The 26,463-nt window shown below is 52.6% G+C and overlaps 9 protein-coding genes across 9 annotated transcripts; 5 read left to right on the top strand and 4 right to left on the bottom strand.

Annotated features, from left to right (window-relative positions):
* Positions 1-702: 702 nt before the first annotated feature.
* Positions 703-1,869, bottom strand: AYO21_04994 (hypothetical protein; the record flags this gene model as incomplete). Its single annotated transcript, XM_022654965.1, has 1 exon — positions 703-1,869. One exon carries the CDS (start codon positions 1,867-1,869, stop codon positions 703-705), a length of 1,167 nt encoding a protein of 388 aa, XP_022512648.1.
* Positions 1,870-3,602: 1,733 nt separating this feature from the next.
* Positions 3,603-6,832, top strand: AYO21_04995 (hypothetical protein; the record flags this gene model as incomplete). Its single annotated transcript, XM_022654966.1, has 2 exons — positions 3,603-4,498; positions 4,552-6,832. 2 exons carry the CDS (start codon positions 3,603-3,605, stop codon positions 6,830-6,832), a joined length of 3,177 nt encoding a protein of 1,058 aa, XP_022512649.1.
* A 961-nt stretch (positions 6,833-7,793) lies between these two features.
* Positions 7,794-10,732, bottom strand: AYO21_04996 (hypothetical protein; the record flags this gene model as incomplete). Its single annotated transcript, XM_022654967.1, has 2 exons — positions 7,794-8,147; positions 8,198-10,732. The coding sequence occupies 2 exons, from the start codon at positions 10,730-10,732 to the stop codon at positions 7,794-7,796; spliced, it is 2,889 nt and encodes a 962-aa protein (XP_022512650.1).
* Positions 10,733-12,586: 1,854 nt separating this feature from the next.
* AYO21_04997 (hypothetical protein) lies at positions 12,587-13,288 on the bottom strand (the record flags this gene model as incomplete). Its single annotated transcript, XM_022654968.1, has 1 exon — positions 12,587-13,288. One exon carries the CDS (start codon positions 13,286-13,288, stop codon positions 12,587-12,589), a length of 702 nt encoding a protein of 233 aa, XP_022512651.1.
* A 1,341-nt stretch (positions 13,289-14,629) lies between these two features.
* AYO21_04998 (hypothetical protein) lies at positions 14,630-15,154 on the top strand (the record flags this gene model as incomplete). Its single annotated transcript, XM_022654969.1, has 1 exon — positions 14,630-15,154. One exon carries the CDS (start codon positions 14,630-14,632, stop codon positions 15,152-15,154), a length of 525 nt encoding a protein of 174 aa, XP_022512652.1.
* A 932-nt stretch (positions 15,155-16,086) lies between these two features.
* On the top strand, positions 16,087-18,840 carry AYO21_04999 (hypothetical protein; the record flags this gene model as incomplete). The annotated part of the gene is made up of 1 exon (XM_022654970.1): positions 16,087-18,840. One exon carries the CDS (start codon positions 16,087-16,089, stop codon positions 18,838-18,840), a length of 2,754 nt encoding a protein of 917 aa, XP_022512653.1.
* Positions 18,841-19,849: 1,009 nt separating this feature from the next.
* Positions 19,850-22,394, top strand: AYO21_05000 (hypothetical protein; the record flags this gene model as incomplete). Its single annotated transcript, XM_022654971.1, has 5 exons — positions 19,850-19,879; positions 19,951-20,021; positions 20,110-20,276; positions 20,537-21,141; positions 21,195-22,394. 5 exons carry the CDS (start codon positions 19,850-19,852, stop codon positions 22,392-22,394), a joined length of 2,073 nt encoding a protein of 690 aa, XP_022512654.1.
* A 904-nt stretch (positions 22,395-23,298) lies between these two features.
* On the top strand, positions 23,299-24,110 carry AYO21_05001 (hypothetical protein; the record flags this gene model as incomplete). The annotated part of the gene is made up of 2 exons (XM_022654972.1): positions 23,299-23,746; positions 23,824-24,110. 2 exons carry the CDS (start codon positions 23,299-23,301, stop codon positions 24,108-24,110), a joined length of 735 nt encoding a protein of 244 aa, XP_022512655.1.
* Positions 24,111-24,893: 783 nt separating this feature from the next.
* Positions 24,894-26,079, bottom strand: AYO21_05002 (adenosine deaminase; the record flags this gene model as incomplete). Its single annotated transcript, XM_022654973.1, has 2 exons — positions 24,894-25,879; positions 26,010-26,079. 2 exons carry the CDS (start codon positions 26,077-26,079, stop codon positions 24,894-24,896), a joined length of 1,056 nt encoding a protein of 351 aa, XP_022512656.1.
* Between the last annotated feature and the right edge of the window lie 384 nt (positions 26,080-26,463).

Consider the following 26,463-nt stretch of genomic DNA (forward strand, 5'->3'; position numbering starts at 1 on the left):
ATAGTGTTCCCGCTCGGGAGAACTCAAAATCATATCCGATCCAGCTGATTGAAATCCTCCCTCTCAGGGAGACTTTCATCGAGGATAATACCGAGTTGTTGACTTTCACATTGAGGCTGATTTCTCCCGCTGGGGGGCGAAGCGTGCATGACGTCTGATTCCAATAGTTTCTGTCGTTGGATCCCGGCTGTAGGAGATTTCAGGAGGGCTTTGGTTTTTTGTTGTGGGTTTGGCTGAAGGGTTCGTGATGTCGCGACGGAAGAGAAGCTCATATTGACAACAAGAACAAGTTTTTGTAGTTGAAATTGTATCAATCTTCGTCTGTTGTGCTTGATTAGAGTGTAAAGTAAGTCGGTTGTGATAGGGGCACAGAATGTCAACCCCACACGTGTCCAACTCATCCATCTCTTGCTCTTTGGAAGTAGCCTTCATCCACGTCTTGATATCCAAATACCCAGAGATTACCATTCGATTCGTGCTCCCTTCCTCCAGCGTCAGGACGGGGGCTCAATTTCTGCGGTATCCGGAAGATTGGAAATGCATCCTCCCCTGAACATCAGTAGACGACTCCGCCAGTACATAGTTGACGATTGGCTATTTGGTAAGATTCAGCCTTTGAAGCATTCTGATTGAATGAAACCTTATCCTTGTGGTGGTAAGAAGACAAGGAAGCCTTCGTGGGTAGAAACAACCACGCGTCATTCATCCCATCAGCTGGCCCAAGTCGTCGGGCGGCCACCTCGTCTGGGCGAAACTGATGCACCGCTTGATGCTCTGGAGAAACTTACGGGTGACCTCGTCGCTCATGATGTGGGCCTGCTTCCCGCTCGAGCTCTCGTGCAACTTCTCTCGCGCGGAACGTTCGTGGATACCCACCATGGTGACCCCGATGGGCCAGGCGGCCTTGCCGATCGACAGGGTGAGATACTCGTCGTTGGCCTCGACGTAGCGCCGCTTCTGGGCCGAGCGCACGATCTTGCAGATGGGCTCGAGCAGGTCCCGGTCGAGGGTCTGTTTCTCAAAGTGCCGGAACAGCGGCGTCAGGTCCCTCAGCACGACGACGTAGTTGTTGTACGCGGCCTTGCCGCTCGAGGACTGCTTGACCGACTCGTCCCGCTCCGACAGCGCTCGCGACCATTCGGTGAGGAGAAGGGTAAAGTACGACGCGAGCTGGCGGTGGAGGAAGGTATATTCCGGTGTCCCCGGCTGGAGAGGGAGGGATGTGGTCGGGAGGAGCATGTCCTTCTCCTCGACAGGTTCCAGCGTGGTCGGGATGGGTCCGTTGCTCAACTTTGGCGAAGACGCCGTCGCCAGCGCCGTTCGCGTGAGGGCGTAAAAGCGCTTCAACCGCGCAGAGTGGTCCTCGTCAAAGAGAGCGGCCGGCTCGTTGAGTTCACGGAGTTTCTGCCGCAGCTCGTCGTCGGGTATGTCCTCTGCGGGTGTTCCACCCGTCCCTGCAGCCGCATTGTCCCCTGCGCCCCCGTCCTCGAGGGCCAGTTGATCCGACACCTCAGCCAGTCCGAGGCGTTTCCTTCGTCTCCTCTCCTCCTCCTTCTCCTCCTCTTCCCTCCTCCGTCGTGACTCTTCCGCCAGTTTCCGCAGCTTTTCCTCCCTGCGGGCATTCCGTTCGGCTTCCTCCTCCTCGAGTTTCCGTTTCTTGGAGAGCCGCTCCTCCCGTTCGGCGGAGAGTCTGGCCTGCTCGGCTAGGTACTCGGCTTGCCGCGAGGCTTCAAGGTCGGCGCGACGTATGTATTTACTTGCTGGTGTCGAGGTAGGAGGATCGGGAGTTGGGGAGGGAGATGCGGGAGACTTTGAAAGTGGTGGTTTTGATTTGGCTATTTGAGCCGACATCAGGGACTTGAAGTCCATGTTGGTGAACCTCGAGGACGTTTGTGGCACCTGTTTCAAGGGGTTGGAATAGGCAGCGGGATAAATTGACGCACATAGCATGGACTATGAGGTGATTGTCATTATTTTAGACAGTCACAGTCAGGCAGTTGCACAAAGTTTCCCCACAGTTTGGAGCCACAACAGCTAGAATCTCCACACAAAGTACATACTCGCCAAAGCCATCAACGACAACAAAGTCTCCTCAGACCGCATTGAGCACCACATTATAGTCCTGGCAACGATCAAGTTCCAATCTGTACTCGTCTCTAATGGCTTTATCTTCAGATCGACCCCAGTTCCATAAATCACCGGTCCAAAGACCACCAAGTAACATCGAGCTTGTTTTCCGCGGATTGCACGGTTGAGGGTCAGCTGTACAGCCGGACAAAGCTAAGATTTGCCAACTCCCCCATGTCGAGTCTGCCCTGAGCTGTTCGAATATCGTCACTTCCCAAGTCACCAGGTTGGATGGCGTGTCGTCTGTACCGGGAAAAGGGTGGTAACTGGAAGGGATCTTGGATGATGAAGGACTGCGGTAGTGGGTCGACTGATGGATGGCATTTCTACTGGCAGTTGAGTTACTCCTGTCCGGGGACCTCTTAGCAAGCCACCCCCGTCCTCTGGGTCTGTCCTTACCTCGGTCGTACAGCACTGTGACAGGTCTGGCAGATTCGTGCGTGGGAAGCAGGCTATGCTCCCTTCTTCGCCGGTACGCCGTCAGAGCCGCTACTACCAGCGGTGGAAGGGCGACTATAACTGCGGCGATGCCAACAACAGTTTCGGCAGAGAGATGCATTGCGCAGTGAGAGGCTGTCTTGTTAAAGTTAAGAATTAAAAGGGAACGGTCCGAACGTCCTAGGGGAAGGCAGGATTATAACCACTTTGCTGGCTCGCTCTTCCTCTCTGACCGGGTAGCGTTGCCCATGAGACGCATGCGTGGTGCTCGCTGGCTTCATGTCGAGAGCAAGAATATTGGCTGTCTCCGGAAGTCTGGGATTTCGCAGTGCCACCCTAAACAGAGGAGCCGGGCTCGAAAGGTCGTCATTATGCTCTGAAAGTCGCTCGCAAGGCTCTCCATCACTCAGCCTTTGCTGCGTACGAGCAGTGGTTGGCGAGAGGCCAAAAGTTCACCTCCACTTCAACACCCGGAGTTGATAATTACGGACTCCCCTGCCTCAGCACAGGGGGTAACTGAGATGCGATGATTGGACAGCGCCGATGGAGGTCGAGAGTCTTCCTCCTTTTCTTAAGAACGTGCGACATGACAGACCAATAGTGCCTCGCGTACTTTCGCTTCTGTCCAGTCAGGTAAGAGCAACATCTGCTGCGGTGGCTGTGACTGCGCCCATTGCCAAACCAATCCCTGACCTGGCGTCTTTGGACTCGACCTTGCATCATGCATCATGCATCATGCATCATGCAACCAAATAGCCGGCCACCTGCTCCACTGAACTTCCTGTAATAAACCAATCCAACATGTCGGTCAGCTCAACAATGCATCTCTCCCGTTCCGGCGGCCACCAGGCGTGGTATAAGACCTCCTCACTTTCTAACGACGGTGGTCGTTGCTTTCAGTCGATCTGCAGTCTCGAGTCTTCTGTCAGGCTGACGTGGTTGTTATGTTTCTCGTTGCACCTGGAGCCCTTCTCCCTACCAAGGAAGACTTCTCTATCCAAACGACAAGCCCCAGATACCCACCGGCGTCTTCCACAATGCCTTCAGCCGCTTCCTCTGGCGCTCAGCATTTCACTCCCTCCGCCCAAGATTGGCGCAAGCACCAGCCAATCATCTACAACCTTTACATCTATCAACGCTTCCCTTTAAAGGAGATGCGTGAGTACCTCCAACAAGAATACTCATTCGACGCCAGTATACCGCAGTACAAGCGGAAGCTTAAAGAATGGCGATACTCGAAGAATCTCAAAGCTTCGACCTGCAAAGCGCTCGGTGATAGCTTGGAACGGCGAGGTCTGTCTGGCTCAAATGTTGTCACGTCGGTGAGTGGTGTGACGCTGAGCCCCAAGAAGTTGCAGAGGGCTCTAAGGAGACATTATATACCAACCTTGCAGCGGAAGTTCGGATTGGAGGAAAAGACAACCACTCCCGAAGGGATATCTATCCGAAGATCCCTTGTGGACTCTCTCTCGCTCTCGAACATCAGGCTTCCCGCATTTTCGTGGCTTCAGCAAGCACAAGAGTCCGCTGCAGCGTTGCACGGCGCCACCCCAGTGCTGTCTTCCCACACGCAGTTACCACAATCCCATTTACCGGAGACCAATAAAGTTTCGAACGAACTTCTTACGGTTGATGTTCAATCTATACTTTTAGGCGACTTCAGGCCAAAAGCGATTGCTAGAACGCAGCGGGAAGCGGCCGCCTCAAGAATCCTCAACCGTCTTCCCAGAGTGGAGCCTGACTCTGTAGGCCAGAACTTCAATGCTGTAATCCACCAGGCCGGAAGCATCAACTTGTATTCACTTACCAGCTTTGTCATATATCTCTGTGCAAATAATCATCTGGATGACGCTCAGTTTGACCACTTCATGGTTCACATATCACCTCAAGGTAGCCTGGATGTGCTCAAGCATTTGGCTCACTCGAAATCAGCGTGTGCTGGAAATTCGAAGAGCGGCTACTGGTCTATGCGGCACGGACTGATAGGTATGATTTGGTAGATCTGCTAAAGAATCAGTGGGCCTTGGGCAGTATATCAACACCGAGAACCAAATGGCTCCTGGAGAGGATGCTATTTACCGCCATCGAAAAAGGTCATGAAACATTCGTCTTGACCCTTTTAGAAGAAAAGATTGGAAACAACAAGGGTCGAGTCATTGACGTGATTACCTCAATCAGTCAAGAACTTCTGAAACAGGCAGCGCAATTTCTACCCGGTGCATTTCGATTTATTTTGAACTCAATGTCCACCATCGGAAAGGCTCAAGTGCTGCCGTTAGCCGTCAAAGCTGGGTTGTCGATTGAGGGTGTCTCTTTACTCATACACAAAGGTGCTGACGTTGATGCAACGGATGATGAGGGATGTACAGCTCTATGCTACAGTGCTCGCAGTGGAAATTTCGGGTTGACGCAGCTTCTGTTGCGAAATGGCGCCTGCCCCGAAGGAGGGGGAAGCGACTCGCTTGATCAATCGCCGAAATCCCAGTGTATCCCTCCGTTATTTTTCGCCGCTGAATCTGGTCACACGGACATCTGCGAGCTGTTGTTGCAGGCGGGTGCGGACGTGGAGTCTAGTTGGCACCGTCCTCATAAGGACAGTCACCGACATCAGAGAACCTTAGCGGCACTCCGTGGCTTCAGAAATGCAGTCGAGGTGGCCATACGGGACGATCATATCAGCGTCTTGGAATGCCTCATCACGCATGGCGCCTTTGTGTCCAGCCGTGGGAGGGGTTATGCACCACTCCATCTTGCAGCAGATTCAGGCTCCTTCTACTCTGTTGGGCTTCTGATTCGGTGCGGAGCAGACATTCACGAATACTGTACCAGCGGGATTACCAGAACCGCCTTGCAAGCGGCGTGTTTCGCACGAAACAAACAATGCGCATCGTTTTTGATCGGCGCCGGTGCCAGGATCAATGATCCTGCCATGGGATTTGAGGGGAAGACGGCACTGCAACATGCGGCATGGCGCGGAGACGAAGGTCTCGTGAAATACTTGTTGGAGTTGGGTGCCGATGTCAATGCACCTTGCGCACCAGATCATGGGGTCTCAGCTTTGCAAGCAGCAGTTTACAGCAGAAATGAAACCCTGGTTGGAATTCTCCTGGCCTGGGGAGCAGACGTGAACGGGAACATTTCTCGGAAGAATGGACAAAGCGCAATAGTGGCTGCGGTTGAAGCAGGTTCAGAGTCTGTGTTCCGGACCTTGGTAAAGGCCGGTGCAGACCTGTCTCCCGTCAAGAGGGACAACCGCACTTACTGTTGCCCATTCATCAAAGCGGCACAAGAAAATTCTGAAGATTTCGTCCGGCGCTTGCTTGATCTCGACATCGACATCGATGCTCGCCTGGACTCTGGCTACTCCATTGCCGAGGAAGCGATACGGTCATCGGGTGCCGAAAGTTGGAGAGTTGTAGAGACTATTCTCGAGCACAGCCCTGCCATCAGGCTTTCCCGTTGCCAGGGTCGAACACTCTTCATTGACATGTGGGACGGCATTGATCTGAGCTTCCTTCGTGTACTTGTCCACAGGGGGTTTGATATCAATAAAGATTTTGTCGGCGATCATTTTGGTAAGCGCAGGCATGGTGGAATGTTCCACCCAAAGCGGATGACATCGGCGATATACAGATCGTTCTTGCAAAAAGCATGCGCAAAGGGAAACTTGGGGACTGTCGAGTATCTTCTGTCAGCAGGTGCTGATCCCAACTCTCTTCCCTCGGTTTATTTCGATCCAGTGGCTTTCGCAGCGAGCGGGACGGCTCTCCAGTTGGCAACGATGGGAAGACACACCCATCTCATCAAGACACTGCTTTGCCATGGAGCAGACATCAACGCGCCTCCTGCTGAATTTTTTGGACGTACAGCTTTACAAGCCGCCAGTCAAGCTGGAGATCTAAAAGTCGTGGAAATGCTGCTCGACAATGGGGCGAATGCCAATACACCGGCCTCCAAATGGGCGGGAGTCACTGCTCTTCAAGGCGCCGCCATCGAGGGTTACGTACGAATTGTGCAGACGCTGCTTGCTGCCGGCGCAGATGTCGGAGCCCCCGGAGCAAGGGAAGATGGTAGAACTGCTGTCAATGGCGCAGCTGAATGGGGACGATTAGACATGGTCAAGCTCTTGCTCGATCATCACCCACTTCAAGACGGCGAATCGCTCTCTGGGATTTGCGAGCAGGCCGCCGAGTATGCCAGGACAGGGCCTCACTGGGCTGTTGTGGAGCTTTTAGAAACCTACGAGAGAATGCCGGGGTCTCCTTGATGCTTTGCGTTGGGGGGAGTCCCCTTGGAGTGTCTTCCTCTCATCCACATTTTCCATGGCATTGCCGTCGAAGAGGGCGAACTGACAAATCCAACAAACGGTACCTGGGACGGTAAAATGCAAAAAGACAAGGATCAGAGCGTGTGGGAATAAAGGCGACAGGAACAGGGAATTTGAAGAGGAACGAAAACGGCTGATTGGGATTACGACTTGCACGATTTTCATATTTGGATAGTTTTCATAGCCCTCACTCGACCGGGAGGTATCTCTCTCTCTCTCTCTGTCTCTTTTCTCTCGCTCTCTCACCATCATGTCGTATCTTGAAGAATAATAAGTGATTTCAAAAGTATAAAGGTTGGGGGTATCTGTCCGTCAAATAAATGGCCAATTCGCAAAACAACAAGAAGAAAATCCACACACACATGGCACATGACATGTCCAAACCTCGCCTTCCCTCTCTCCCGTTCCCTCTCTCTCTTATCCTCAGCCTCGTCCTCGTCCTCAGTAAACAAACAGACCGATACCCATCCGACGCCAAGATTGCTCTGGCATCTGGCATCTGGGAACTGCCTCCTGACTCCTGACTCGTCAGATCTGGGAGGGAGCTCCTCATCCTCGTCGCTCGTGGCTCATCAGATCCTCTCAGCCCTCTTCCTCCTCGCAATGCTGCGGATATCTATCTATCGATCGATCGATCGATCAATCAATCAATCAAAGTTCACTGCTCTTCCCCAAGATTCGCTACACGTCATTCCTCGCGTCGTTGTTTCGAGGGTAAGGGAGCCCAAAAAAGAAAGACCTTCATTCATGCAACAGAACGCACATGATGCATGATGCAATAATGCATAATAGAATGCAGACATAAAAATCGCTTGCGTAGCTTGGAAACCCCGTTGGGCGCAGCACAAAAATGGCAAAGCAAAAGATGGTGTAAATTACACGCACACTCTCTCAAATCTCTTCATCGGACCAGCTTCGTTCCTGAGCTGACAACGACAAATTCCACGTCTCGGCCCATGGATCGCCACCGCTCAATCCCACCGCTAACCAGCCAGGGCTGCAGGTTCTTGCACTGGCTCACGTCAAAGAGTTTGAGTTTCTGGCAGCCCTCGACCACACTCTGAACCCCAAGCCCTGTGACGCGAACACATCCTCGAACTGCGAGCTCGCGAAGGGAGGTCAGGTGAAGGCCGATTGACCGTAAGCTCGGGTCGGAAACAGCGCTGCCGCAAAAGGAGAGGTTCAGGTGTGTCAGATTCGGACAGCCCAAGGCAATCACCTCGGTCGCTGTGTCAGACAGTGCGCAGCAAAAGGACTAAGAGACGTCAATTAGCCAAACACCTTAACAAGGACATCACCACTCACCAGGTCAAGCTGCCTCAGACCACTACCCGCTCCATTGACGAGCCATACGATGCTCTGATCACTGAGATATGTGCAGTCGGCCAAACACAGCTTCCTTAGCCGCTCGAACTTGACATTGCCCCAGAATTGAAACCCAGCATCGGTTATGGTCGTACACCGCGTCAAATCCATCGAAACGATCCGGTCGTGCGCATGCGTTGCGATGTGGGCCATGGTCCGATCAGTGATGTGTTTGCAGTAGCTTAGAGTGATAGAACTCAGCTCTGGACATCCAATCACCGTCCCGGGGGGAGGTTGCTGCGGAGGAGCGTTGTTACTGAGTTTGGTGTTGAGTACAGGACGGTGCGAGTTGACTTTTGTGCGGTTGCTAGGCGCTGGAGGTTGTGCCGTAACCACCCAACCAACTATTCTTGCCAGCAATGTGTCGCTGACTTTTCGGCAATTACTCAGGTCGACTTCTTTGAGCCCACGAGCTTTGTTCGCCATCTCCAAAATCGCCGGAGCAGTGACATCCCACACGCTCTTCATACGCCAACCCTGCACATTGGCTCCGCATGTGTTGACCAACGCGGAAAAGCCTTCATCAGTGATGTGAAAGCAGTTGCTGATGTCAACAAACCTGGGTCTTTCTGCAATAAACGGACAAATGCGATTGATGAGTATGTCGTCGGTGATCTTCCGATTATAGCGGGATAGGTCAAGATGATGAAGGAGATTAGGTGCAGTACTAAGAACATTCTGCCAGTGGAGGGACACTCCTTGTAAGCGCATCAAGTCGTGCAGGTCGAGATATTCGAGAATCAACGGCAGTAGTCTATCAGGTATCCTTCCCCGATTCAGGCCGCGGCTCGACCGTGGTCGGGGTTTGGGTCGACTCCCGGGAGAAAAAGGATCGGAGAATGGAAAGCCGCTGCTGCCTTTGTACTCGGATGTAGGGGATGGGGTTCCGGATGCTGAGCTTCGAGGAGATGGGTGGGTTGTGGTAGTAGGTGATGATCGAGGCGACCGGCGTCTCTGATCTTTAGATGGCTCGTCGGGCGGCGGTGGAGCAAGAGAACCTCTTCTTGATCTTGATCTAACCTTTTCTAGGCCCTCGCTCAAGAAAGGATCCGGGTCTGAAGGTTCAAGGGTGTTGTTCGGTTCATCCGTCGCAACAATTGGTGTAGAAGCACTGATCTCTGTGTCTGTGAAGGTCACTCGAGGTCCAGTAACGACTTTCCTCTGCCTCATTTCTTTCGAGTCCCGGATTTCAAGATCATGAATATCAGGTGTTGTGTCGGCATCGTTCATGATAACATCATTATCCGATGCCAACTGTAATCGGTGCTTTGCAGTCTCCTCAATCTGCCGCAGCACACTCGTTGGACAGCGGTGCCAAAAATCCGCCAGTACATTTTCTGAGATCATTAAGCATTCAACTTGGGTTACCGATCGCACAGTAGCTGTCCGACGATCTGCGAGCGACAGACTGACGACTTCACCAAAATATTGTCCTGGCCGGAGCCGAGCTATCACCCGTGGGGTACCCAGCACGCCGTTGGGTTCTCCGGCTTTGTGTGGCTTGGGAGACGACACATTTCTCTCATCTAACACCTCAACCTCCCCACGGACAATGAAATAGACCTCACGACCTCGAGTGTCTTGTTTGATGATGTCTGTAAAGGGTGCAAAGCTTCTGGGTTGGGCACTGAGACCGAGAAAGTGGAGAATATCCGAAGGCAGAGAGGCAAACAACGGCAGTTCCTTCAAGGTCGCGCGGATGTTAACGAGACCATGTCCCAATGCGCTTGCTGTTGACACCTCATTTGTACCGGGGCTGGGAGATTTGCGCCGCTTGTTCGAGCTGGTGACACTGCCGTCATTGTCTCTCATATATATGTCCTCGCCAACTGTCGTTCTGGCTCTCTTAGAGCCTCTTCTTTCGTGATTCGGGACGTCTTCCATGCCGAGCAGCACTTGTCTCTTTTTCTTCTCCAGCTGCGTCAGCCGTTCCAAGGCCTCGTCTCGAATAGCATGTTCCACATCGGGATATTTCGGTAGTATTTTTTTTAGGTCCTCCTTCTTCAGTGCCAGCACCATGCATCTTGTTCGCGCAACCACTGTTGCAGTGCGAGGACGTTCCATAAGGATCCCGATTTCTCCAAAGAAGGCACCAGGTTTTAGTTCAGCAAAGGTGCTTTCGCCGTCCCGAGATGTAACAGCAACAGCGCCCCGGACAAGCCAATACATGGCCTTGGCATCTTCACCTTCGGTGATGATGTAGTCATTTGTGTTGTGCAGCTGGGGTTTGAGCAGGAGACCAATGTCGGCGAGGAAGTCATCGGAGGTGGCTTGGAATAGAGGAAATGAACGAATGCGGTCGATCAAATCTAACGGCATACCCTGTATCTGAGAGGTTGCTAGAGGGGATTGTCTGGCAGGTCTTGACGGATTGATCTTGGAGTCAAAACTGCGGACCAAGGAGACTTCTGCGGAAGGAGGAGAGGCCGTGCGGCCATGGTAGGGTGACAGGGCTCGTCCATGATGTCGTCGCATGTTTGCTGGAGGGGTTGTTGAATCTGAGCGCGTGTCCACGCGAAATGAACTACTGCTCTTGGTGCACTGCCCCTCATCCCATGTTTCTCACACGTACTGTGCGACGCCACCTTTTGAGTACGACTGGGTCAAAATCTGAGGTAGATAAAGACTTGATCTGCAAGATAAACCGCTTTGTTCGGCTCCACCAGGAGCGTCTGCGAATTCGCTGGCTTAGTAACACCAGAATCTGGGATGGCACGAGGGCTTCGGCACCGGCAGGTTGCAAGGAGGGCGCAGGGAAGGTTTTCGCAATCGTACTTGTGACGACTTCGGGTTGTCAAATCTTGGGGAATGCGGTGGGTCGGCAAAGGTGGAATAGAGGGTCGCGGAGGCTCGATATCGATGATAACCTGAGGGCTTTGCCGATGTCTGAAAAAAGCTGCAGATGTTTTGATAAAAAGTGCTGGAGGGAAAGTCCGCATCCGACACAGATGATCTCAAATGGAAACAAGCGTGAGAAACGAGCGAAGCAAAGCACGATTCAAGAGACGTGCAGCTGTCGGCCGCAGGTTTCAAGCCAGGGTCCCGTCTATCCATGAAGGTGGTGGGCTGTGGATGGCGGCCCTGGCGGGGAACCGCATATCCATCTTGGAGAAGCACACTAGACGATGTTTCGAGAAAACAGATGGAAGGGTTGAGAGGCGCCGCTTGGGGACTGATTTGGATCAAAGAAATTAGCACGAGCCGGCCCAAAGCCTCCCTGTAGCTAAGCCGGCAAAACGGCCCATCTCGTCCTCTTCTTTGACTTTTGGTGTAATTGCATGATAGAATGCCCCGAAATTTGTTGCCTCGTATCTACTCGTGTGCTCCTCCACATTCCAAGCTTGGTGATACCACCGATGGGACAACTGAGCCACGAATACGGAGGTGTCCATAATGCATGGGAAAACAAGGTGCAAGGCGGGCAGAAACGCCTTCAGTCGCACATTGACAGTGATGACGGCACCACGGGATAGAACAAGATGCGTCAGCAAGGCCAAAGCGGTTGAGTGACTGCCTCGTAGGTTGTAGGTATGGCGCAATCCCGGTCAACGGCCTGGGAAAACAACTAGAGACGGCCGCTTACTCTTACATTAGCACATTACATGTAGGTACCTATTCGCTAGGTAAGCAACCATCAAAGTTGAAATTCCTGCCTAAGCGACCCAACCATAGTTAGGCCGTGCAGGCACCTGGTTCTAACCCGCAATCTCATGGATTTGTGCCCGGAAGGCCCTGCAAAGCCTAAGGACGGCGCCCAAAACGGGAGTGCGGTCCCCATCTGGTCTATGCTGGCTTTACCCAGTTGGAGGGTCTATGTGCGGGAACTCCCTCAACTTGCACTAGAACACGTCCAGAAGCATCGCTTGAGTGCAGCGAGTGGCTGCTGAAGAGAAATCTTTCAGCCTTGCGCCCACCATCACTGCTCGTGTCTAATGAGAACCTCGTTCCAGATTGGCCTCTGTCTCTCCTCCAGCTGTTGATATGTCAGATTGTCTTTCCATCTCAAGGCACGAGATCGTCCTTCTGGGTGCAGGCCCGAAGCAAAATCAGTGGCTTTCGCTGTCATAACATAGCGGCCACCAACATTCTCTACGATTGGATGCGGGCCTAGAGAAGCAGTGAGTCTCACTCATCAGCTGGCTCATTCCTTATCGACTGTGCCTGTGAGATTTCGAAGTTTGCTTCCCAGCCTGGCAGGTTGTCGATACATGATTGCCGTCAAAGTTGAAGCAGCGGTAGGTATGGAGGAATGCTGCCCGTCATCTGGTAAGAGGACCGTAAACCTCTTGTTGTTGCTGTTCTTCTGAAGTAGTCCAGTCTCCAGTCTTCTCACCCCCAAAGCTTTCTCCTCAACCATGAGATGTATGCTGGTGGACTTCCTCTAATCGATGCTGCCAGATCTTGCACCAGGCCATAGGCCAGTGATAGTCTCAGAGCACTCCTGGCAGTTTGAGCAGCAGCAAAATGATCGAGCCCTCGTTTCCAGCTGTAGATACCGGCCAGAGTCATCCCAGCGATAACTGTACTTCCAAAGTCCCTTTGTCCAATTGCAACATCGTCGTCCCCTCTTGCGAAGAGACGAGCTCTGGACAGATCAACCATCTCTTCTGTGACCATGAACATAGTGGCCCAGCCTGTACATACAGATCCGAAGCGGACCCCTTCCTTAATACCGCCGAGCATCGCGTGATAGTTTTTGGACTTTTGATATAGAAACCATCCGGTTTGGGTTGTTGGGAGCCGGTGTGCGTTTTCAGCTCTATACCGATATGCGCCTTTTGTAGCGCCTTGGGAAGCGCCTAGACTGAAGCCGCAAGCAAAGGATGCCAACATCAAGGTCGGGGCGCGGAGGACCAATGGGATCGACAGTCGTTCGTTTGGCCATCCTGTAAACCTGACCAACGCATCCTCCTCCTTTGTTTCCTTTATGGGCTCTGGGCTTAGCGAGGGGAGAGGCAGCGCAGGCTCTCCATGAGAGAGTACTTGAAGATCGTCTTTGTCGTCGGTCTGGGAAGGTCTGAATGGCCACATGTTGGTAAGGCCTCTTTAAAGCCGGTGATGACTGCGACTTTGATCTTCTGCCTTGAATGTCCGGTCTCACAAACGTCAAGTCCAATCTGCTCTCAACATTGGCTTCAATGCCTTGGACATACTGGCCGTACTCTTCACAGTCAGGGCGCAGCACACTGAAGACAAGGGAATAAACAGGGTGTGCTCGATACAGAATGCAGCTCTAGAACAAAGCTTTGTCCCAAATCATGTGGAGGTTGGCGCAGTTTACGGACATTAATTATTTGTTGTCAGACAAGTCCGAATTTGGTCCGCTTATTCTTCGCGGCAGAGCCCAAGCCTCTGACTTGGCCTTGCTTCTTTTACTTTTGACTCTCGCCTGTTCTCTCAAATGTCTGCTATCGAGTTGGAACTCAAGAAGAGGCATCATGCTTTACAGTAGCTATGACCTCTTGATTTTCCATTATTTCCCAGACCGCGCAGTCCGATCGCATGGTGACTATTCTTATCCCTTCAAACGGCACCAAGACGCTGGATTCAGCCTCTGCTTCCCACAGAGGGATTGTTCTTCTTACGAGGTTGGCTTCGAGGAAATCGAGGCGCTGAGGTACAGCCACGACTTGATCGTGCGTCGCGACAAGCGATGGGCGAAGATGCACAGGTATCTTCATTAAAGACGTTGAAAACTTGTACCATACTTGTAGTGGTGGCAAACACTGTATAGCAGAGGCAGCGATAGTTATGAGCCCCTGCTTGTTGGGAACAGATTGATTCTCGCCCAGTTTTCATACCTTGCCAATGCGTGATTGTTGCAGTTCCGAAAAGCACGAGCACAGCGATATGAAGTTCCCACTTATCCACGACAATATCATTCAATAAGCCTGAGGGAGATTGACAGTTTTCCTATTAATAGAGGTGGACGCTAAGCTGGCACTGAAAACGGCACTTAGGCACGCGTGACAAGAGCAAAGGTATTGCGACCCATTGAGATGATCTGCTTCTGTTATCAACTTCCTCTGGGTTCAAAGCTAGTGCTATCCAGCGGTGCCAGCTTGTATCTTTAGCCACAGCTATAAGTTCCAAGAAGGGAGTTTCAGCCTCGTGAAATTATTAAAGACTCTACCCCGCATTCACTTTTGGTGGCTGCGGCGCGTCAGTCGCGCTTCACCCTCGAAATTTTGGCTTTCAAGCCTAATAACTCTCGGTTGCTTTTCCCACGCGGCTGACAGCTTGATCAAGGTGTTAAGCAGCTCAACTCCGCTCACCTTTCTACTTTCTCATCTTCCGTTTGACGCTGGAGGCTGAAGCAGCTATCCACACCGCCCACTGCTCGTGGCAAAGGACCGCGGCATCGCATCAAAGATGACGCTCGTGTCCCAGAACGATCTGGCGGAACTGCCTACGCCGGACATGATAACCCTTCTCTTCAAGTGCCACAAGTCCACAACCGCGCTATCTGTTTTACCAACCAAACCGTTCACCGAAATAAAAGCTCTCCTGCTCGCAGCCCTTGAATCACGCAACGTGAAGACATTGCCAGACTCCAGCGCGCCCCTCCCAAACGACCCAGAAGAGTTGGAATTTGGCGTGTTAGCAGACAAAAAAGATCCGAGTAAAGGTTGGGTTCTCTTGGATGTCAAGGAGCAAGAAATCACTGGTCCTAAAGACAATAAAAAGAAAGCCGGCGGAAAACAATCCATTTTCAATCAGAACCCGCTTGGGGCTGGTCTGGGCGATGGAGCTTGGATAGCATACCGAGCAAAGGTGCAGCAGAAAGAACCACAAATGGAAGGCGAAGATCACGAAGGTGGTACTCCAGACATCCAGATAGACGAGGATCCTGGATTCGATGTGATAATTCCAAGTTTCGAGGACGAGACTGATTGACATTGCACCCCTGAGAGTCTTTGCTGCCAAGTATTCGCACGTCGCAGCCACCAAAATTACGAGGCACCTTAACAGTACTGCTGTCCGCACCATTAAAGCGAATGGAATTGACTGGTTGAAGAAACATGATCAACTGATTGAAGGTGGACGACGGATTATTTGTCCGGTGGCAGGTCCTGTACGAGCCCAACACAAAGTGGAAGGATGCTGTCTCCGGCGCCGTTCTGTGTCTGGTAACATCCTCGGGAAGATGGATTTCGGCCCCCATCGAGCTTATGCATCTAGTAAAGTCGAGGAAGTGATAGTCAGGACTTCGTCTTGCGAAGTGCTGGCTGAGTGCATTGGCCAGAGAACGCAATTTGAGGGCGGGATTCTAAAGTCACTCGACCTCGCGAAAAATGGATGCGGCTGCCGTTGAAAGGCGTTGTGCTATATCTGGAAGCTTCAAAACGGCTGCCCCCCGACGGTTTCTGGGATAGGGCTGAAGGGGCTGACAGGCGAGTGACACTTTTGACACAAGTTCAGGTACTCCGTACTATGAGCTTGGGTTGGCCTGGACTAGCCATGAAACAGATACCAGTGAGAGTTTTAAGAGTTGCACAGCTTCAAAGGCAGCCAAAACTAGTTAAGCAGCTAGAACAGCACCTCAATCCTTCATTGGGCGAATGGATGTCATTAAGCAGATTCCAATCCGGGACGCAGAGAGGCTGAACGGCTGCATGTCTTGACTATTGGGTGCAGCGCAGGCCCCTCAGGCTTGGGAGGCGTTTTCCTTTCCATCCCTCCCATAATCAAAGGGTCAGCCCGCTTCCATTATTTTGCGTCGAGCACTGCGGCTGACACTTTATTTGCCCTTTGAGTTGTTTCCATAACACGCAGTCTGAGAATACGCTGTAGCACCTTTCGATCCCCTCGCGGCGGATGCGGTTTCAATGCAGCGGCTTTTCAAGACCAACAAGTCGCAGGCCTCCATAGAAGACCCTCAGACACACCCTGATCCACATCTGCATCAGCAGCAACCGCAACAGCCCCAATCTCAGCACCAAGGACGTCAACAACCTTACTTCGACCCTCAGCAACAGCATCAGCAGCACCAACTCTATCCTCAGCAGTCTTCGCAACCACATCAAGTGAACGATCTCCATTATCAGGGGCAAGCCTCGGATTCCCTGTCCCAACCTCAACCTCAAGCTGCCCCTCCCCACCCGGGACGCACCCAAAGTGCTCGCAGTTCGTCCATCCCGGACGTGTATGGAAGCCAAAGGCCGCAAGTAAACATTGTGCCTCCGCTGTCCCAGCAGCAAGCCTTCATTCCCGAAGGCCCAGCTCCCATACCGGGGCAGACGACGTTTGGCCAATCGAGGCAGGTTCGAACCCTAGAGGACAAGGAGCACAAACGATCTAAGCGCAGTTTCATCACGAGCTTGATCAAAGACAAGAGCAAGGACGAAGACAAGCAGAGGGAAAAGGAAAAAGAAAACGGTCCGCCTGAGCGCAAACCTCTTGGACGATCAAGTTCGGTACATCTTTTGAGGAAGTCGCATCCTCCTGAACTCATAACCCGCGACCAATATTCAACTCAGACCTCGCCGCAATCTCAGCACCCTGCCAGACATTCGACATATTACCCTGCCCCACCATCGACAGAAGCCTCAGCCGCACCTATAGACCAGACCCCGGATCAAGTCCAATACGAGCAATACCAGAGACCTCAGGCCCAATTTGACTCTCCACAAAGCCAGTTAACGCATCAGTCCGTCGACTACGCTGAAGACGCTCCGCACTTCAGCCCCCAACACGAGCAGTACCAGGCATATCACCAAAACGAGTCTGCCAGCACTTCGGAACACTACCTGCCATACCAACCCCAAAAGTCTCGATCCAACAACGCAGAGTCGGACCCGTATCACCACCTTCGACCACCCTCACAGGCATCTCTGGGCCCTCCTTCTCCTATCAATACCCCGGCTCATCCTCAAATTATCCAAGACTCTCGCCCTTCTACGGCCGCAACCAATCGTTTTTCCTCGCAGTCAGCCACTCAAGGCCAACAGCCACTCCAGACCACCATGGCAAGAGGCGACCCGCCCAATGGGGGCATTCGCCAGCAGTTATCTCAGAGAGAGCCCCGGTCTGATGACCAGAATCAGTATCAAAGCCAAAGCCAAGCGGACCCAAGGGTGAGGATGTCTCAGCAAGCTGCTTCTGAGCAAGGTCGAAGCACACCTCCCCCGAGAAGTCGGGAAGATATCAGCCAATTAGATTATAACCAGCTACTCCAACGTCACGAGGAGTTACAGGCGAAATATTCCAAGGTCAAGCGCTATTACTTTGAACAGCAGGCTCAAGTCACGCAGCTTCAAAATACTGTAGCAACCCAGCGGCTTTCCATGTCCAAAACGTCCCTTGACGATGCCCAATATACGGCGAGATTCGAACGTCTTAGTCAAGCGATCAACAACCTTTCCTTCAATATCCGGAAAAATTGGCGGGCAATCCCACCATGGCTGCGACATGTGTGCAACCAGGATGCTCACACTGTTGGCACGAAAGAAATGACTGCGATAGGACGAGCTTGTATTACTCGGTGGCTTTACGAGAGCATCTTCCAGCACACGTTTCATCCTGGCATTGAGCCATCCTTGTCTGCGCAGTTGAAGCACATCGAACATAACCTGCGTCGTGGGGGCCACGCTGGTTCTCTCTTGACAGACGAGCAGCGGGACGATCTGACAACCAAAATCACAACCTGGCGACTCACGACCATTGAAGGGTTGCAGGATGTGCTCAATTCGTCGCAGGTGGAACATTACACGGAAACTATGAACAAGCACTACACCCATCAGCTCACCGAATCACTGAAAGCAAATTTGACGGATCCCCCACCCCCCGGGCTTGTCGAGGGGGTTGGCATGATTGTTGGACAAGCCATTGGCATTGCGTCCAATATCCCGCTGGAGTCGCGAGAGATCTGTATCGAATATTTCATGCCTGGGACTCCTGTGAATGAGACTTATATGAAAATCGAGCCACAAATCGTTGCCTTGACCAACCCTGGTCCAGACGAACGAGTGCTCCAACAACAAGCAGCTCAAGCCAAGGCTCAAGAACAGGCGCGAGCACAGGAAGAGGGTGATCAGATGAGCACGGCCAGCACAGACGATGGACCACGAGACCGGGACGTAGAGGCCGAGATTCGTGAAGCCGCTGGCAAAGCTGCGTCGCAAGCTGCCCAGCCCGCAGGGGCGGGAGGCCAACAGGGACGAAATGAAAGCGGTACGGGCACCGGCAGCCAAACGACCGTCAAGGGTGTAAGCGAGAAACACTCGAAAAAGTCAAGTTTCCTAGGCGGTTTCGTCAACAAGAAGCCCTCGATATCGGCGCGTGGTGAGGGCCGTTCTGAAGGTAATCCTTCTTCTGGAAACGACGGCGACGATCAACGTGGGCATGTCAGAAACAGCATGGCAGTCGACCCGGCACAACTGGCTCCTCCACCTGGCGCAAACGAGGGCCGGATCAGATTTGCGGCTTTCGTGGCGGTCGAGGTCAGAGGGAAGGGACCGACATCTGGTACATCAGGAGGTGGAGGGAACAATGGAAAAGAGCCTGGATCCGCGGGTGCAGCAGGATCGACCCCGCAATCTGCAGTGAATGTTCTATTCAAGGCACCAGTCTACGAATTCTAAGGTTTCTCTGTGAGCCCAGTACGGAACGTGGGAGACCGGGTAGGAGGAACTGTGGACGGTGAAGGGAAAGGGGAAGGGGAAGGGGAAGGGAAACGGGATGAGGAGCTGGAGCGAACACAGAGACACCCCTTTCATTTTTTTGGTTGTACTCGCAATTTTTTTCTCGTTTCCATCTTGGACTATGTAGCGTCGCCATTTCTCATACAATTTTGTTGACAAGTAGTTGAGCGAAAAAAGATCAGAGGACGATGTGTGGGATGATATATGGGCATATGGGCACTAAAAATCTATTTTCATGGTAGGCAGCGTGGCAGCCACGCGCAGGATCTTTCCAGGGATGTAACTCGTCATTCATTCGCTTAGGCCGAGTCAGAGGTGCCTAGACAAAAGGCCACGAGTAATTGAGCAAGTGGCAAACCCCTGGACAGTTGCACCATTACCAAGTACTGCCACCACAGTGACTACCATTATTACCCTTGGAGTTGGGCACCGTTTACACCACTTCCCAGCCCATCATTAATAGCCATTAATGAACCTGACCCTTTTCCATCATTGCCTGATTCATGGCGGGGTCGAGGCAGCAAAAAATCCTTGTGTGATCAAAAGGGTGATTTTTCCACTCCCACCTTGTGTAGTGACCGGGCGCACACACACCCCCGTGCGGTTCCCCAGACTCTCTCGCTCTCTCACCCTTCGGTCAAACTAGTTAATAGCATGCATGTCCATTGCTCTTCCACCCCCAGCATCGACCTCAATTGCCTTTACAGTACGCTAGAGGCAAACTTCCCCGTTGTCCTTCCCTTTTTTTCACTTATACTTTTTCTTTTTCTCGCATAATACCATAAGATGACTTCCTAACGAGTCCTTGTCCACTTTCTCTTTGTCCTACGGGGTCCGATTCCCGCCAGGTCTCTATGCCAGCGTCAACGAATAAGATCGAGGATCCATGTCAGGAATGTCGTGGTATGTCCCCATTCTGTTCCCGAGATGCGGGCTGGCTTGTTGACTGATGGCTGTCCCCAAGACCGCCATCTCAAATGTAAGTTCCGCTACTGACAGTCCGCCTGCGTCTGTCTTCACATCTCGCCGCGCCGTCTGCTCCGACTCCAGCTACTTGCGCTGCTCCTGCTCATCGCCTTCTCCATCCTGCGCATGGCTGTTCTGCACGATGGCTTCCTGACGTGCCACAAGAACCACCTTTTCTCACCGCCATGACCATCCCCAGCCCGACCCCTCCTTCAGGTGGACGGTACCTCTGCCGTGAACCAGGCTGACAACCCCAGGCGACGACAACTATCCAAAGTGCAAACAATGTGAACGACTTGGAGAGAGATGCCGGCGCGGGAAGGGCAAGCTCAAATTCCGGGTCGGCTCCAGCGCAAGATATGATGCCTCCTTTTCCAAAGATCAAACATGGCTCGAGCAGACCAAGAATGGTAAGTCTGTGTAACCAGCGCCGCAAATTTTTCTCTCACCTCAGGGAACTGGCGCCTGAGAAAGAGGGGTCTTGTCAAAAGCCGTACTGCTGCCATGTCTAATCACGCACAATACCATCACCAAGCTGTTCATGTCACACTGCTCGAGGGCTTTGCTGGCAGAAGCTACTGATGCTGTGTCCCCATTCATGCCACTCAGGGCCGGCCACCCACTGCTGGCTGGTCCTATCACCTCGCATGCTGACCATGCCTCTTAACAGCCAAGTTCCAATTCGTCGACCAAGGCCCGGAGTTGGAAAACTACTACTCCCAGGACGATCTCCTGGTGACGAGCACCAAAGCAAATGCTCAAGATGAGAGACAGGAAACTGCCTCTAGGCCACCCAAGCGTCTCGAGTCATCGATTGACACCGAGCTGTCGCCAACAGTGCGCAGCGCTGTCTCTACCGATCTGCCAGCTTTCTTAGTGCCTTTCAATCCCCACCATGAGTCAGTCTTGGTTCATTCTCCCATCAAACGGAGAAGGACAGCGGACACGATTCCCCCAGATTATCTGACCCACCCAAACCGATCGACCTACACCGCGTACGACCCCATTCGGTCTCAGTATCGAATTTACGACTCTCCAAAGGTCTATGGCCCTACCAGCCCGGACGGGTTTGCGTATATGCCCGAACAACATCAGGTCCCCAAAGTAGTAGAGGCCGAGTACCAACGCCTGGCAGACTCGGCCGCTGCCACTATCCCAGATGACTCACTACTATCTCCAGCCATCTGGAAAGAAGAGTTCTTCTGGCCGAACCAATACACCACCACTCAATGTGCCTGTTTGATGCGATACTATATTGAACATCTCGCGCCCTGGGTAGGTGATGTAACTCCAACCTGAATGTCTGTTGGCAGAGCTGATCAAACGAGTTCGACGTGGGAGATCCAGCGAGACATTTCACGCTGGCCGTTCCTCAACGCGCCAGACGATGCCCTCCACTACTCAATGCCATTTTCACCCTGGCAGCAAGACACCTTGCTTCCATCCCTCAGTTCAAGACGTCAGACGATATGATCGAGTATCAAAACATACTCCTTCCCAAATTGACCGAGGAGACTGCCGTCAAATATCATAATGCATGTATTGCGTACCTCATCAAACTATCTAGCGACTCGGAGCACGTTCGAGACGAAAACTTACTTGCGGCCGCCGTCATCCTGCGCTATTATGAAGAGATTGATCCGTCGCTTACCAATGAAGATAGCAAGACTCTGATCCACACCTTTACACTATTTGCAAACGCTCAGGCGAGTCCTTATGCTTTTATGATGGACGTTGACAAACATCCCGAGTATCTCAGACCAGGGTCTTCTATCGGGCTATTTGAAAACGCCCTTGCTTATCTGGAGAGCTTTCAACATGCTTCATTTCGAGTTGCTCTGCGTCAAGAGTTGACCATTGCCTTCTTGAGGCAGAGACCTGTTCGACTGCCCCTGGAAACCTGGACCATCCTGCAGGGGTTTGACAAAGCAGAGGACTTTATCTGGTCCGATCGACACCTTTACCATTGTGCCAAAGTCCTACAATTCTGCTTTGGTGCCGACAGCGGCACGGGCAAGACTCAGATCGAACGATGGAATGAGCTCCGCGACTTTGAGATGCAATGGGACCAATACAAGCCTTTGTCATTCGCGCCTATCCACCATCAGCCGCCTGATCGCCAAAAGGGAAAATGTCTCCCACAGATTTGGTACATGGCCGAGGTCCACGCCACGGGGTTGTTGGCTCTAGACCTGGCCCGAATTCTGTTGACGGTGTACAATCCAAATATACCGCGAATCGGCCCTGGGGCCACAGCTCATCAAAAGAGAATTACGGATGAGGTGCATGACATAGTGATTCGACTCTGTGGGACTGCCATGTCTCTGGGAGGGACGACGGCATCAAATGCTTCCTCGCAGCCTGCGATGGTACAGGCGTACATGGCGGTGGTTGTTTGTGGGGAGTACTTTTCGGATCCCCTGGAACAACAGGCGCTGATGGGTATTTTGGACAGGTTGAAGGATGAACACGGTTGGCCCACCGACAAAACTGCTATGCAATTGAAAAGGGAATGGGGATGGATCTGATGGGTCTGGATGGTGTTTTCTGTACCGGGGTGCTTTGTTTGTTTGTCTCGGGCAGCATTTGAACATTTTGTGTAAAGGAAAATATCTACTTGTCCGAGGTTCGAAGCAAGGACTGTATGGGAAATTATGGGATGGACGAAAGCGTATGATATATGCACGGACTATGAGGTACCTAAAAGATCAATGGGAATTTTGGGAGGGAAAGGACAAGGAACAGGAATGGAACAAGCAAGGATAGGCTCTACGTGATGAGAATTGAGACCTTCTTCCACTTACAAATACACCGAAAGGGCCGACCTGGAGAAGACGGTTGGGCGTATGATTACCGATCACCAGGTGAAAGCATGAACTTGTGGAGCAGAAGCAGCAGAACCGACAAGTAGTTGCTCGTATTAGCCTCACTTAGTCCAATGGCTGAGACGCCCAATTGGCCCAGTCGGTCAACGACGGTATCAAGACATTGACTTGAAAATGCCGTCATCGAAAGGTCCAGATACCCAGCGAGCCAGACTGCGATCCCTTCTATACTGCCACCAGTGACACACTGCCAGCTGCGTACAAGCTGCCCCTCTCCTCAGAACCCCTCCTCTCTCCATCTCCATCCTCCATCGACGTGCCCGCGACTCATTACTAATTGATGGTGAGAGGGAGACAGACGTTGACACAGGGCCATTGCGCCATCCACTCTTTCAATTAATTCAAAGTCGGGTCTCTCCCCTGATGACTTTTTTTCCTTTCCTCCTTCTTCTTTCCATGCCTGAGGACCTCCCTCGGATTCTGTTACCCTAAAATCTGCTTCCCAGCTACCGGCTAGCTAGTTATTTCTGTCCCTACATAAACAAACCTCTCTTTACTTCTCTACCTCGCTAGTCCAGGTGAGACCTCTAACGGATCCTCCCTCAAAATGTCCAGCGACCTCTATATTGCGGATACACCCGCCGAGGTGTCCCAGGCCAAGGGCCTGCACCTCATCACCCAAAACACCCCCAATGGGCAAGCCACGCAGATCATGCTCGAAGAGCTCGCCGATTCCTATGGGACGACGTGGACCACCACGCTCATCAACATCATGACCAACGAGCAGAAGAAGGAGTGGTTCCTCCGCCTGAACCCCAACGGCCGGATCCCCGTGCTCGTCGACAACGGGCAATCCCCTCCCTTCCCCGTCATCGAGACGAGTGCCCAACTGTTGTACCTGCTGAAGTTTGTGGATAAAGAGGACAAGTTTGGCTTCAAAGATGAACTCGAGCGAAACGTGGTGTTGCAGTGGATGTTCTTCTGGCACGGTGGAGGTGCCCCGTACCAGGGACAAGTGAACCACTTTTCGAGGGCTGCGCCTGAGAAGATTCCCTGTAAGTGACATCGTACATCCCTCCTGGTAGAGAAGACATCTTATCAGAATGTTCGTGCTGACGTAAAAACTTGAAAGACGCCATCAACCGGTACAAGAACGAGACCCTCCGCGTCTACGGTGTGCTGGAAATCCGCCTCTCAGGCCAGTTCACCGGTGAACCGCGCGACTACCTGGCCGGTCCCGGCAAAGGCAAATACACCGTGGCGGACATCAAGACATGGCCGTGGGTGAAAGGGTGGGAGCGAAGTGGATTCACCCAGGACGAGATGAAACCCTTCCCGCACCTTCTCAAGTGGATCGACCGGATTGCGGCGAGACCAGCGGTCCAGAGGGGCATTGGCGACAAATACGTGCAGAAGTAAGTCCAATGAATCAGCCGTGTCCCTCTAAGAAATGGAGAAAACATGGGGCTTTTTTTTACCCCTGCTCCTTAAACTTGTCGACGAGGATACTACTACATCGTCGATTGTGCAAGAAGAGAGGAGCACGGTAGCCATCCATGTACGGGGCAATATAGATGCTACGAAAGGGGGAAAAAGATGAAAATGTCTTATCTATTCCATCCCAAAAGCACTATGTTTTCCAAGGAGCTTGCCACCAGATATAATGAATTGCCACCTCTTTTTCTCCATCGTTTGCAGTCAAGACTCATGTAGATCGAACTCCCCCTCCCTGTCTTTTCACCCATGGCTTTGCGCATACACATTTCTTTCATTTGTTGCTGTTTCCGCAATTTCATCTCCGCTGACCTCGTCCCTGTACCCCTTCCCTCGGGGAGGGAGTGCTGTCGTCCCAGATCGAGGCTGTGAGACTGTGAGACTCTGAAACTCTGAGATTCTGAGTAGTACATAATGATAACACGTATGAACTCCCGTCTTTTCCGAAACAAATGGTTTTTTTTTCTTTCGTCTTTGAATCCCATCTTTTCAATTCACCCCCTTTACCCCATTGTTAGGGAAGGGGGGGGAGTATCTTGTCACTTTCTTCATGTTGTTCTTGTCCTTGTCATGTCATGTCATGTCTCTTCACGAATCGCGAGGGGGAGGAGACTGCAGCAGCAAGAATGAAATATACCCAATCCACATCAACGAGAAAGTCACCTCCAGACTGTGCGTTTCGGGTCTCATGTCGGTATGTTTCTGGATCTAATCCTTGAACCTCTCCATGACGTCTTCGAGATACTTGCGCAACTCGGCTTTCCTCTCGTCGCTGCACCAGCTCCCCTCGATGGCGTTGCCGGCGATGGTTTTCCACTCGCTCTTATCCAGCGCAAAGGCGTCTTGTACGGCGCAGTGGTTGTCGAGGATGTACCCGCCAAAATAGGCCGGGTCGTCACTATTGATACTGAAGCGGACGTTGTTGTCGAGGTAGGTGCGGACGGGCAGGTCTGCGACGCGCGAGACGCAGCGCAGCTCGACGTTGGAGAGCGGGCACAGGGTGACCATGACGGCGCGGCGGGCGAAGAGGGCCATGACGTCGGCGTCCTCGGGGAGTTTGATGCCGTGGTCGACGCGCGTCACGGCGAGGTGCTCCAGCGCCGCCGCCATGTAGTCGACGCCGGCCTCCTCGCCCGCGTGGGCCGTGCGGTTGAACCCGCGCCGCGCGGCGTCGGCGTAGATGTCTCTGAACAAGTGCGGCGGTTTGCCCTTTTCGGTCGACGACAGGCCCAATCCCCTCACGACGCCCTTCTCCAGGTGCGGGATCGCGTCGCGATACATGCGCGCCCCGTCCTCGACGGGCAGGTGCCGCAGCACGCACACGATCAATTCCGAAGTGACGCCAAAGTCGGCGCGGGCGCGGGCCTGCGCCGCCGTGAACCCCTCGACCACGTCCGCGTACGCGACCCCGCGCGCCGTGTGCGCCTGCGGGTCGAAAAACACCTCGGCGTGCACGACGCCGTCGCCGTGCGCCCGCCGAAAGTACTCGTACGCCAGGGCCTCAAAGTCCGCGGCCGTCACCAGCACGGACATGCCGATGAAGTAGTAGTGCAGGAAGTCGTCGAGCGAGGTGAACCGCCGGTAGCGGGCGAGCAGTGTGTCAACGGATGTGAATGACGGGTCTTCATCCGCCGAGGGGAGCGAGATGTTGTTCCGGACCGCCAGGTCGAAGAGGAGCGCGGGTTCGAGGGAGCCTGTTTGGTCGGAGAGAGGGACAGTTAGCTAGTCAGTCACTCCAAATGTGCTATAGCAAGGAAAACCCTCCCCCCATTGTTCTCCCAGCTCACTGCTTGTGATCAAAGGGAAGGGGATGTGTCGACTCACCTTCGAGATGCATGTGGTGCTCGCACTTGGGCAGAGCCTGGAGGAACTCGTGCATATGTCCTTGACACATTTTGTATGCTGGATATTGTGTTTATTTCAGACCTCGGGGGATTTGATGGTAGTCGTGGTATTGTGTGCACAGGTACGGGGACAAATAGAGAGAACAAGGCTGAGAAATCCCTCTCGCCTCTGTCCTCCTTTTCTGCCCTTGTCTTTTCCTCGGCAGCCTCGTTTCCCTCTAGCTGGATAGTACAAGAGAAAATGTCAAAGGCTGTCTTCAACTGGCTTGGCCTGGCCTGGCCTCCCTCCCTGAATCTGTAAAAAGGGTCCAGAAGATTCCCAGATTGCCGACTCTGGGAATAGCTATAGCAAAGGTTAAAGAAGAACGATCCTTTTTTCCTTTAGTCGGTTGCCCCAAACAAAGCAGAAATTAGCGAGAAAAGGTTAAAACAAA

The sequence above is a fragment of the Fonsecaea monophora genome (assembly GCF_001642475.1).
Source record: "Fonsecaea monophora strain CBS 269.37 chromosome Unknown Scaff30, whole genome shotgun sequence".
NCBI lineage: Eukaryota > Fungi > Ascomycota > Eurotiomycetes > Chaetothyriales > Herpotrichiellaceae > Fonsecaea > Fonsecaea monophora.